Raw genomic sequence first — 13,303 nt, 5'->3', positions numbered from 1 at the left:
AGATTATCCCATCAATTTACAAAGGATATTGAGTTGTGCAATTCAAACGTTTTAGGTTAATGGGGCAATATGATTTTAGCTTCAGGTAAAATGTGTTTAATGTGCAATGTTTAAATTTACAGTAAAGTTGGCAATTATCAAAGGGTTCGCATGATTAGATAAACTCTAAAGCTTATACACAATTCATTCGTATGCAATACTTAATAGGAAAGTGCATCTCACCTTGGAGGTAGGTTTGTACTTAAGGTATTATTAACACATAACGGCTTAGTGTAAACACGTGCTGTTAAACAGTAATGAATTCCACAGCCACTGTTGTATATATATTCAGAGGTGATTTAGTTGCTGAGATGTAGCACTCTTAATCTAATTTCTTTTACCACTAAATGAGTACACAAACCTGTACATATTTGATTAAGGACACGACCCAGATACAAGGCAAACATTGTGTGCAGTTTCATCTTAACATCATAACTTAAAAACACCAATACAGGTGCCAATCCAATTTTCTCTATAGCGTAATCATTACTTACAAATATATGTCTAATGTGAGATTCGTGGCTGTTTAAAATAAGCTTCATATATATATATATATATATATATATATATATATATATACATAATTGACTGAGTGTTGATATAACCACATAAAAGTGCTCAATACGGTTAGTAGAGCGAATTATATATATATATAATTGGTCCAACAAAACAGTGGGAATGCGGCTAAAATATGTATACAGTTGTTACATTGTTTACATTAATATGTACAGTATGTCTGTTTAATTTGATCTAGCCGTTGTTGGTACATGTATTTAATACCATAACAACTATAGAAGGAAGGATGATTTGCGAACATCAACACACAACAGGTATTGCTGACTATAGATCCATGTTAGCGTGTCGTTATTTACCTCGACTGTGCTAAATTAAAATGTACTAATTTCACTCTTTGTTTCGTTAAGTGTAAAGATTTTTGGTAACTACATACATACATACAGTAATAATGTTGTTTCATGTTTACTCTGAATAGATCATTTACATAATAACACTTGTTACACATTCATATTGTATCTCCTAGATTACTACACAACTAATATATCTAATATCGTCTCCTAGCAACAGTAGTCGACATCGTTCAAATATGCCTGTGCATCACATATCACTCCCAGTCACGACATGAAAGTACAGTGAGAGAGAATGTATCGATTGAGGTCATGTATGTTATTATGGTATATCATATGTTAAGCCATTTGTGAGATCATTTACCGATGCTTCTCGCTGCACTAGCTACGTAATAATACAGCTTCGCAATTAATTCATGACGTGTGGAACATTATTGGCATAAGATTAATACGAAAGGTTGAAAGGGATAAGTAATTGCGAACAGCTGTAGAGAAGTCTATTGATCTATAATCATTTTAGAAATGTCAGAATAACAAGATATTAATATGTACCTTCATTCAGAATGTGTACTGTTATAATGCATTATCAATTAGTGTGACGTGATCATTGTACATCAAAACCAAATGACGTGAAAAGGTTAGGTTTAAATAAAGAGGGTAAAAGGTACCTTTAGGCTATTCTAATGTTTGTTTCTTTGCTTCAAAGTAAAGTTATCTAAATGTCAACAAATAGATTACCGAAAGCGATACCAGCAGACTGGAATACTAAATTAATGTCAACTTCATTCATTCATTCGTTCGTTTTGTTCATTCGTTCATTCATCATTCATTCATTCGTTCGTTCGTTCATTCATTCATTTTGTTCATCTTTCATTCATTCATTCATTCATCCATTCATTCATTTATTAATTTATTTTGTTCATTCAATCATCTATTCATTCGTTCTTTCATTCATTCCTTCATTCATTCAATCATGCACTCAAAACACTCACTATTTTAAGTCTTTGAAACAACATGTATGATTTCTATAAGCATGGAGTTGACTACATTACTTTGGGTAGATCTATATGTTATTTAATATTGATGAATACTATGGAGACTAAAGTTTTAGCATTACATTGGGCTTTGTAGTAATGTTCAACATGTTCTCTAACAAAATTTGTATTTTGTATTATCAGCATTTGCATTTTACATGTAACTATAGGCCTACATCTAAAAACACTTCGTTGATTCCTAGTAGAAAACAATTTCTTCCTAGAAATGCGTACAGCCGACGATGTTTACCATATAAACAACTAATAAGTGGCTAAAACAGAGGCTTTTCTTAAGGTTCGTGTGTGCTGGATATTTGCCATGAAAAAAATGTGTTGTCAGCAAATATTCATTTCATGTCTTTCTCTGAGTCCACTTTAGACAGACTAGTACGCCTGTACAAAAAGGTAGAAGCCCTAACACCTGATGTTATATAACCCGTGATTAGTCTTAAAAACTATAGGTTAATGAATTTCAGCCTTTTTGCAAGAACGCTTGAAGGCATTACAATATACACGAGACCATCAAAAGTGAAGTTCATTTTCTTTAGTGTAATAATGTAATAAAAAGACACATAAACTTTAAATAAATCAAGTTATTTTGAAGGCTAGCATCCATTAAATAACTATAGTTACTAGCTTTCTGATGAAACATGATGATAAGGGAGAAAAGTGGGTAGTCGTGTATTTTAACACTTAACAAGATGACCCGTTAACTCGTATACGACACAGATTTGCCACTCTATATGAGTTCACTTCATCACGAAAGAATCCGTTTCCTGGATGTATAATGGTTCTTTTATTACATCATTAGTTGTTATAGACGTCATAAAAAGGGATTTTGTTCGTCCGCATCCTTTTCATTACTATTTCATCGGGCGGAGAACCTGTCAGCGGTGTAACAGTTGCGAAAATTACATCATACTTGGCAGGGTTTATTCTTTCTCTCATTGGTCTATTATCTCATAACTCTAATAATCTTACGAATGGCATTAGGTATCTTGGAGTTCTTCTCAAAAATATGTACTATGTGATTTTTTCTGAAATGTTCATATGGCCATGTTCTTGTAGATATAACGTTGTATCAATTTCTTGCGTGGTGATTGTTTACCTTCAAGAAACTAAAGATCTGACTCATACTGTTGTGTTGTGTTGTGTTGTGTTGTGTTGTGTTGTGTTGTGTTGTGTAATTTAATGAAACCTGCTCTGATTTAGATCAAACCATGTTCTATACCCTAGCGTTGAATGCACGATGGGTCTGTATTTTGTTTACTTATTCACATTAGTCGATGATAAACAGAGCCACTACCACATCATCTCTTGCTGCTCCTATTACAGGGAAGTTCCTCTATTCTTAGTGAGTAATATTCGAATCGTTAGAAAAAGAAACCTATTATGATCGCTTTGTGTATGATAACTTTTGCGACAGAAAACGATTACAAGAAATTCGGTAATCCATATTATTTCCAAATCTGCGACTGGGCATTAAAATATATCATACAGCCTCAGAGAACGATAACAGTTTCTATATATCATCCAATGTTTACGAGTTTGTTGCCCTGTGGTCACAACAACTTATGGATTACAAAGGATCTTTTGATGCCTACATGGATTTCCCATTTAGTTGCTATAACACCGTATTACTACTACTTTGATGTGTATGCTTGCATGTGTGGTGCCATAAGAACCATAATGTCGTGTGTCAGGAGATATGACATGCACCCAAAGGCAAGATTGCGTACTCGAAACTCCAGACATATCTCCTATTTATTGCTTTGTTAATTTGAAATCCAGATAAGCCGTTAGCATCATATGTCATGAAGAGAAAACCATTCATCAAACTCCTTAGGTTGGTTGGAATTCTAGAGAAAGGAGTTTGCAGAAATATAACACCATACTCCTTGTTCTTTCCACTTGGACATTCTGGTCGGCTATCCGAAACAAATTCAGTAAATTATTATATGTTGTTCATCCTTTGCTGAACATATGACGAAGTATTGAATTCAAGTATTTAAACCTGTGTATTATCGGGGACGAATTTCGTGTTTTGTCTATTCATTTTGGCCTTACTGTTTAAACCAAGCATCAGCAGTGGTGAAACAATCTATGGCATCATAGCCATAGAAACGAAAATAACAGATAAAACTATTTAATTTGATATATTTTTTGGGGGAAACAGCTAATTGACCTTTTACAAATAGCTCACGAATACCATAAAGTTACCGAAGCATATAGTCGATTACTTCTGAAAAATTTAAAACAGAAGAAAAAAATATTGATGCGAAATGGAGGTATACTTAAATGGTTACATTAAATGCTACGCTTTTACCTAAACTTTGAAAAGTATGACATATTTTGAACTTCGGAATTAGCGGACTACATATCAACATCAAACGCAAAAATTAAGCTTCGTTGTTTAGTTGTTGCCATAGCAATCCTCAATTATGAAATACTTTGGTATTCTAGTCAATCATTCCAATATGACCAAAAGCTTTTATTTTTATTAATAGAATGTTACTTTGACACCAAAATAAATGACAACAGTTCAAAGTATGGATGTACTATGATTTTTATAGTTGAGGGGATACAATATGTACTGATATTTGAAGACAAAGTCATACCCATCCATCCATCCATCCATGCACAGACACCCGCATACATACATACATACATACATACATACATACATACATACATACATACATATCCGCATACGCGCACGCACGCACACACACACACACACACAGAGACATACATACATACATACATACATACATACATACATACGGATACATACATACATACATACATACATACATACATACATACATACATACATACATACATGCACGCACGCGCACACACACAGACAGACAGACAGACAGACAGACAGACAGACAGACAGACACACACACACACACACACACACACACACACACACACAACGGACGGATGGATGGATGGAGTTTTGTAGTATTAGAGATTAAATGTAACAACATTTCCTTAGCATGCAGTGTCCAACGGTTGTGATAGGTATCATCTCTAATTATTCGCAAAGTGGACATTATCTGACGGTAATAACCCTTCCATGAAAAGTCCGTCACGCACATTTAATGTTACTGATAAGACAAATACGCTCTTCAATACCGAAGAGTGTTGATCACTTGGAGGTAAAGGTCAGATGTTTCATTTGGTAGTTTTATCGACTGTAAATGACGAAATTATATTGACACGTTAATATTGTGACTACTTGCAATATAATGTTTAGGTTTAATATAGACACATATGTCAAACCAATGTCACTGTGGCAACGTTGATAATGAATGCCATCTCAGCCAGAAAAACAGTTCAAATGAGAAATGTAAACATATATTGGGGATATTCATAATTTGATATCAGTGATATCAATAGAGAATAGTGATAGCGTGCTGTCCGCTACAGCTCTACAATAATATAGACTGTGCTGAATTTGTTTAGTGAACGTAAAAAGATGGAAAGCTGGATTGTAATGTATTGTCCTGAAGGCAAATGACAAATATTCCAGTTTTTCCATGATGCGCTTTGAACTGTATCACTAATCCGACTGTGGAATAATAACACCTAAACGGATTAATATCTTACATTACGTAGTTAATTATATGGTGCTTTCAATGCTTTCCTGTTGGCAACACTATCAACCCATTATCGAAAAAAGTCAGGAAGCATTTTCGCATGTGCATTTAATGAACAGATCTTTTGCTTTTGTCCAAATATTCTTTTCTGGGACCGGTCTTCATGATATCAAATTAATTTTAAGTCCAATGGATCTTTGCCTGAAGAAAGATTTTGCCAAGATTTTCGTAAAATGATATTGAAACAGAAATTCGCAAACTCGTTGAAAAAAAACACAGCACAAAAAGCTCCTTATATAGCTAAATAACTGGCAGCTATTTCACAGCAACAAATATGGATATATATGTTGTTTATATTCCAAAAACTTTGCTAGGGAACTATTGGTACTCTTCGCAATTGCAAAATATAGTTATCTCTACCATGGTTTGTCAAACTTAATTTTCAATAATTTCTTTGTAAGCTTATTTGTGGCGTGATTGATTTATTTCAAAAGAATAGGGCCACCGCCCATCATTCGACGAAAAGAGTTTAAATATTACAGTAACTTTTGGAACACAGTGACAAATGAATAAAAATTACAAAGATAGTAACGTCTTCTCTCTGAGTAGGAACGCTTTAAATACAAAGATAGACAAATGAAAAAGTGTAAGTTGATTGCTGGTCGAAAGTAAGGTTATTGCTTTATCTCGTGTTGGGTATTGTATGAAGTAATTTGGTATTAGTTCCTTTTTTGTTGTGGCGTGTACTTTATTAGTATGACAACTTTTAGATCTCCACAAGTTACTCTGAAATAAGAAAGAACTCACTTTTGCTATGTGCACAGCGGCAATCATTTGATCGTTGCTGTTATAAGTTTTACTGAACTAAATGTTCATTTGGGGTTGTTTTTTCTTCTTGCCTCGAGAGGCAATCCCTCATGGAGTACAATTGATGGCTCCTATGTCATTAAAGAACACTTTTACAAAAGACAATGCACGCTTCACGCATCGTGACAGTGTTTGTTAATGCAACTTTCATGCTGTGAAATGGAAATAAAATACGAAAACTGCCTCAAGACACTATAACACAGAAAACATCCTTAACGAAAACGAGTATCACGCTTTTATACACGTGAAACAACTTTGATAACTTGTTCTACATCGTTATAAGGGGAGAGGTCCCCTTCCTGTCCGAACAACAGTTCTATTCCGGTTGAATAGTCCGCAAGGGACTAGATACCCATGACTAGATTATTTGTGATTTCAATGTAACAGATTGTTTACAACAGTGACTAAGTCATGTAAAGAATAAGACTATATGTCCCATGATGCACCATTCAACAGGGCTTTGGCTCGCCTGTCATTCAAAACGAAGATTTCCACACCTTCAGTGGTTAAATTACTTTGTCGTATTTGCCAGTGTAACAAAACATTATTGAAAAAGTTTCCATCACAACAACTTTGACGCCAAGATATCGATTGTATAACAAACCTAAATCAGACTAAATGCTTGCTGAGGGGGGACTTGGAGATGTGATGCTGGTGACGACAAATATTCAATAATAGTATATTTTCGTATAAACGTCCAAAATAGTTTCTTAATGTATTCGTTGGTATATTTTGTGAAAGGAAATCCCTTTGGCGTTTCCACCATTTTGCGGTCGTGATATTTTACTCCGTTTTCGTCTCAATTGAAAACAAAATAACAGACAACATCACATATGATTCACATCCTTGGGCGTAGATTCTATGAAAATGACAATTCATGTTTTACGTAGCAAGATAAAATTAGATCCTATTAAATAGTTTTGCGTTAAAAAGTACACGTACAACTACAATAATGCCCGGTACATACGAGAAGGTCATTTATCGATTTATCGACGCCATCCCAGAGGCGAGTGATTCATGTTGAGAGTTTTATATCGTATTAGTATGACCATCACAACATAACTCATAATGGTGTACTAAAATGTATTATCGGTATTACCAATTATGATGTCTGAAGCTTTCCTGCACACGTCTGAATTAAGTTTTACAACTTGATATAGGCATATCAACGCCTTTATCATTTTGCTAACAGATCGACAGGGTGTTTCTCTCGGGGTGGCCGTCATCTCTGTTGAAGTATCAATTTTCAGTCATACATGTTATGACGCTTTATTGTGTATTGATGATAACATTATAATTATGGCGGAAAATTGTGGTGTATAGATGCACTTTCTCTGGTTCTCGAAATACTTGCCAACTTATAATCTCTTCACCTGGCTGTTCTACGGCAACAACACATCCCGATTTTCACAATAATGTTTTATCTTCACCATATGTCATCAACGTCCAATTTTATGTTGTTTCTGTTTTTATACTAAAGTGTTTTAAATATCAAAGCTATGTAACCATCAATCGTTTGTCCACGCGTGCGTCCGTCGATCCACGAGGTTCGTGACAGTACACTACACTTGGCAACAGACACATCAATATTAACATAAAGATTGGCATGTTATTAACCCTTCATCAACGCTTTCATACCAAGGACTTTGAGAAAAACATGTAAGAATGTAGTTTTCTTTGAAGATAGGTCCCAAGCGATACTCAATGAATTATTGTGTCGACCCAAATACTAAATGCACATCACGAACAATAAAAATCCAAACTTGTATAATTTTCCCGTGAGAGCACAGAGATTTCGAAAACTAGTGTCGCATCTATCATGCAATTACGTGTAATTTATTGCGACGGGTCACGTGAACAGCAATTGGGGGGGGGGGGGGCAAGTGTTTGGTCTACTAAGACAAACTTCAGTGTGTGTGTGTGTGTGTGTGTGTGTGTGTGTGTGTGCGTCTGTCTGTCTCTCTGTGAGCGTGTGCGTCTGTGTCTGTGACATCGTGATAAATGTGATCATGTAGATATTGCTAATCACTGCCAGATACAATGTATCAAACACATTGAAAATCAACCCGTCCTCAAGGGTACACATTTATCTTGCAGACATAAACAAGCCCTTGACGAATCTAATTTCACAGACCAACTCTCTCAAATTAAAGGTAGTATCTCACTGAGACAAACATATCCGTCGCCATAAGATACGAGTCCGTGATACTCGACATGCTACATTACGACGCACGTACGTGTACAGCAAAGAGTTTCTTACCGTGTCTATCACGCCTTTAGCTACTAATGCAATAACTAGGATAGAAAGATAAGGGTAAGGTCAATTTCGATGACCTTCAACATGATAGCTATCTTATAAAAGCAAGAGCTTTTTAGTAAGGGAGATCATTAGAGTGTAATTATCTTCTGTCATGCTATGCCAGTGCTAAATGTAAATAAGAAGAAGCTCATCGCTGTACAGGCGAACAAACGATCTGAATCACTATAGAATTTGTGTCAACATGACCACCACATTTAAGAATTTGTCTTTACTTGACAATGTGCCGGCCATGCTTCATCCAGACTGTTACCTTACATATCGGACGATGGATTAACTTTTGCAGGACACTAATTGTTGAGGTTTTCACTAGTAGTGACTTAATACGTGATATGGTTTGTTAACGCCATTACCTGGATGACAGCATGGAGGTATACCATGACGAAAACTAATGTGTACAATGAAAGCGGTTCACTTGAAATAAGCGTTGTCTTTTTGGCTCAAATAAAATCTCACTGACTACTTTTTATCGTCTGGCTCTACACATATCTTGTTAACATTTTTTCTTTAAATCATCCAGGGTGACAAAAATCTTGTGTACTAAATTTACTATATTTTCTTTGCGTGAGCTATGTCAGTCTTATCAAGTAACAGAATATCGCAAAATCATACATATTGTGATGTTTAATAATTGTGTATCAAGTTTATTGTGTCAGACAATATGATGTAGCAATGTCAGTAAAAAAATTTGTCGAGTTAGAAGATACAATGAAGCAAAGTTTAGTAAGATATTCATCAAGCCAGACTGCTATTTGTTTCAACTTAACGGGCTTCCAGTTTACTTATTCTCCAAAAGAAGTTTTAACTGTTTCATTGATTCAGTGTCGTGAGTAAGGTTGAAGTGTACAACTCATTTTGTGACAAAATGTTGTTCTGCTCAAAAACTTTTTTCATGCGAAAGAACTTTGTACCCGAAGCCCTACAACTTGTTGTTAGTAGCTATACATGTTGCAAACGTGTGTTGTCGAAAAACAGAATCGTCTAGTGAATATATGTGTTAAGAGGATTGCGGTCGCGCTAACTTCCAGATTCACTCCAAGAAGAGATGTCCTCTTGGAGTTTAGACACGACATAGTGTTTCAATCTCTTTGAATCGTTGACTCGAGGGATCAACGTACATAAAGTAATTATCAAGGACTAGGAATCAATGAGGAGAAGCTCCGGGCACTGTAATCCCAATGGTCGTAGCCTCAGTAATCTTAAATGTCGACGGTTATATCAAGTATTAGTCGTTCAATATATACCGAAGTTCCAAATCTAAACTTAGTGAGAGTTCCTATGTAAACCTATTAGCCTGAATTCCAAACATTAACTTAACATGTTGAAAATTTACACGACCTTTCATTAAAGTAGGTTAAATGTCTGTCATCGTGAGTATGGATCAAAATGTCGACGGCATTGACGGAAATATATCGTCTTGTATTAATTTCGTGCCTCTGAATATTTTTTCCTGTGACGTTTATTTTTCCCCCATGTTTTCATCAACGATGATATTGTCTCCTTTGTTCATGCCAACAGATGTTCCTCTTCACAACGAAGTGCTTTGTATAATTATGAGTGCGTTTCATTATTCAAACATACATTTCTCAGCATAACACGTGCTCCATGAACACGATGGTGACAGTTTTATTTGCCAGTAATTCGAAACATCTGAAACTACAATAATATCATGGCATGAACAGATAATTCCCTTTCAACTAAAACCCACAACGGGAAATACCGTATTATATTTCTATGCTGCTATATCGTGGACTTCTTGGTATTATTTATACTATGTTTATATACAAATTTCAAGGTCAAGGGTAGACACTGTTTTTACATATACACAAAGAACGCACTACTCAGAACCCATCTGTATCTGTGGCACCACCCACGACACAGCCTCCCTAAATGTTAACATATACCGATAGTAGACAAGATAATTGATTTCATGCTGACCTGTTTGGGATACTCTTCGCCATTTATCATTCCATTAAACTGTGAAAAACTGAAAATTGAAACCAATCTCTTTGAAATTTATTTCTCAAAACTGTCTTTAGCTTCTTTGGTGACTTTGTAAGTAGAACGGCTAGTACAGAGTATATGCTGATATAGAGAACTGTCCATGCTATCAGAAATGACCTAAATAATATTATACATAGTTCATTGTTAGTCATACTGTTTTACTGCCACATTGATTTTATTTATTATATATATTATTGTTACTGACGCAATACAAATTAATGACATTTAACAGTGTAATATATGATATCATTAATTTCATTATTATCACTTTTCCTATTCGCCAATACTGATTCATTCATTTCGTGAATTAATTCACTTAACGTGTTGACTTTCACCATGTATTGCTTAGTGTAGCCTACGAAATGTTTCCATTATTTAATTGTGATCTACCTCTAGTAAGTCAATTTTGTGAACAACATTGCTTTTACTCTGAGTAGACCATTTGCCACAGTTCACATCCGATTGTCTGTCAAGCTACACTTAACACTCGTATAGAGTTTAATACCAGGACAACTATAGGCGAACTTCATGTCACAATCAAGGACCTCTGGGACATTCAATGATCTTCAAATCCCGATTACATTGCTGACGCCTTAGCGATCATTACACATATCTCTCACCCAAGTTTAATAGTATAGTATGTAATATGTGTTACTATTGGATTATTTAAACTGTTTATGCTTCCTATGTAGATCTTTCTAGTTGCCCGTTTTCTTGCAAACACTGACTTTGAAAGAATTTCGACAATCTGTTGAATGTGTTAAAACATTGCTGAAACCGCGGTGCTGCCAATAGCGTAGGCATGTAGCTTCATTAATGTAGTATATATCGTCAGTGGTTGTACTCCCCATGTTTCTTCGCCTGGCATCTTTATGGGAATATCGAATTCACTAGTCGCCTGTTAATTGTCCAAAATAGTAATCTTCACGACAAGAAGAATTAAAAATAAAGAGAAGGCGATAAGCTTACTAAAACCAACGTGACATATTCCCAGCAAAGGGCAACAGATATGAGCTGAATCATATGTTCGCACATCTCTGTGGAGGTCGGGTCGGCTTTTCAGCGTGACAGCTAGGATGTCACAATCAATTGCTCACACTTTTCTCTGCTAGGTTCACCATCCTATCATCCATATAAAGGCCTTACCTTTTTGCAACGTAACATAGCAATCACTTTATTTTATAAGGATGATAAGTTCGTATGTGGTTTTGATTTATCAACTGTGACAGTTATTATTTGTTTTAAAAGGATCTAACAAACGGGTACTTACTGCGAGCTGTGTCTTTTGCTTCGAGTAAAGCCTGGTAATCGGTTTTAGCGTCACCTGTACCATTAACCCCCGTGGTATAAAACACATGGAACTCCACTTCAATGTTGTTGTCCAAGAAAACATTCTTTAAAGATTCGGCCGTCCGTCCCCATAAATTCTCTGATGATGATACTATTGCCACACGACTCCACTCAAAATGTTTCAATATTTCCAGAAAAAATGTTGTTGCTTTTATGTACGGTGCAACTGTCCTCGCAAATGTTGGGTATTTAATTTTATTTGACAAAGCAATGCTGGAACAACCCCAAGACACCATAGGTATTTGCCATTGAGTACTCAAACGAGCTCCAGGTTCACATATTATGCTACATCCAGGACCAATAAAAACATCAATGTGTTTATCGTTATTTTTGAGATTCCATAAATCGACCAATTGTGACAGCCCGACGCCAACATCACATCGGTCATCGCGCCAACTTAGCGTCAGATTATGCCCGTTTTGGTGAAGCGCTGAAAATAACTCTACTTGTTCGTTGACGTAGTCTATGGCCACTAAAGCAGCACCTGCAGCGTGTTTTCCTACAGGCCAGAAACCATCCCAAGGTAGTAAAAGTCCAAGATGAAACTCTCTCCCTTGAATCAGACGGCAATAGAAACACAAAAACCAAAACATCCGCATCGTTGTACATACATCCTTGCTCACCAGTTAGTCGATCTATAGTGAAATGTCGTCTGCGCGTGTTTCATCAGTGATAGGAAAGAGTATGTATGGAGTCTGCGCATTGAACAGGGTCAGTCTAACCGATGTACGCTTGTTTAATCTTTACTGTCATAACAAATACTGACATGCGTATGTTGCAGCCAGGGATGATTTCACCCAAAGGAACTCTTATAAATGTTATTTTAAACAGCAGGACAACCTGTGTCCTTAGATTCAAGGGTGAATAATTACTCGATGATACTAACGTTGCACTTTGATGGATGGAAATCAAGAGAGCATGTACTGTAGTTCTGTGTCATGAGTTAGGATAAACAATTAATTTTCGTTAGTGGGTTGACTCTTACTGAACTGAAAGACATGCATCATCATTTTCATCGTTGATATATCAAAAATTGTTATTAATACTGGGTAGTCCGAACAATCACATTTCTATTTGCAATTAAGAATTTATGAACAGTCGTTGTAGAACTAGTGGCGAAGTATGTTCACTGTTTCTGTTAAACAACGGTGAACACACTTTGCCACTCGTTCAACGACTGTGTATGGTGTGACGTGACGTGACGTGACACAACGTGACACA

General features: G+C 35.8%; 1 protein-coding gene across 1 annotated transcript in view; it reads right to left on the bottom strand.

The window, feature by feature from the left end:
* Nucleotides 1-12,681, bottom strand: part of LOC144447850 (atrial natriuretic peptide receptor 2-like) — a 52,724-nt gene extending 40,043 nt beyond the window's left edge. The window contains exon 1 of the mRNA XM_078137970.1: nucleotides 12,003-12,681. Coding sequence (XP_077994096.1) covers nucleotides 12,003-12,681 — 679 coding nt within the window. The remainder of the gene's footprint in view (nucleotides 1-12,002) is intronic.
* Nucleotides 12,682-13,303: the final 622 nt, after the last annotated feature.

The sequence above is a fragment of the Glandiceps talaboti genome, chromosome 16 (genome assembly GCF_964340395.1).
Source record: "Glandiceps talaboti chromosome 16, keGlaTala1.1, whole genome shotgun sequence".
Lineage (NCBI taxonomy): Eukaryota > Metazoa > Hemichordata > Enteropneusta > Spengelidae > Glandiceps > Glandiceps talaboti.
This window is presented reverse-complemented; position numbering and strand designations above follow the sequence as displayed.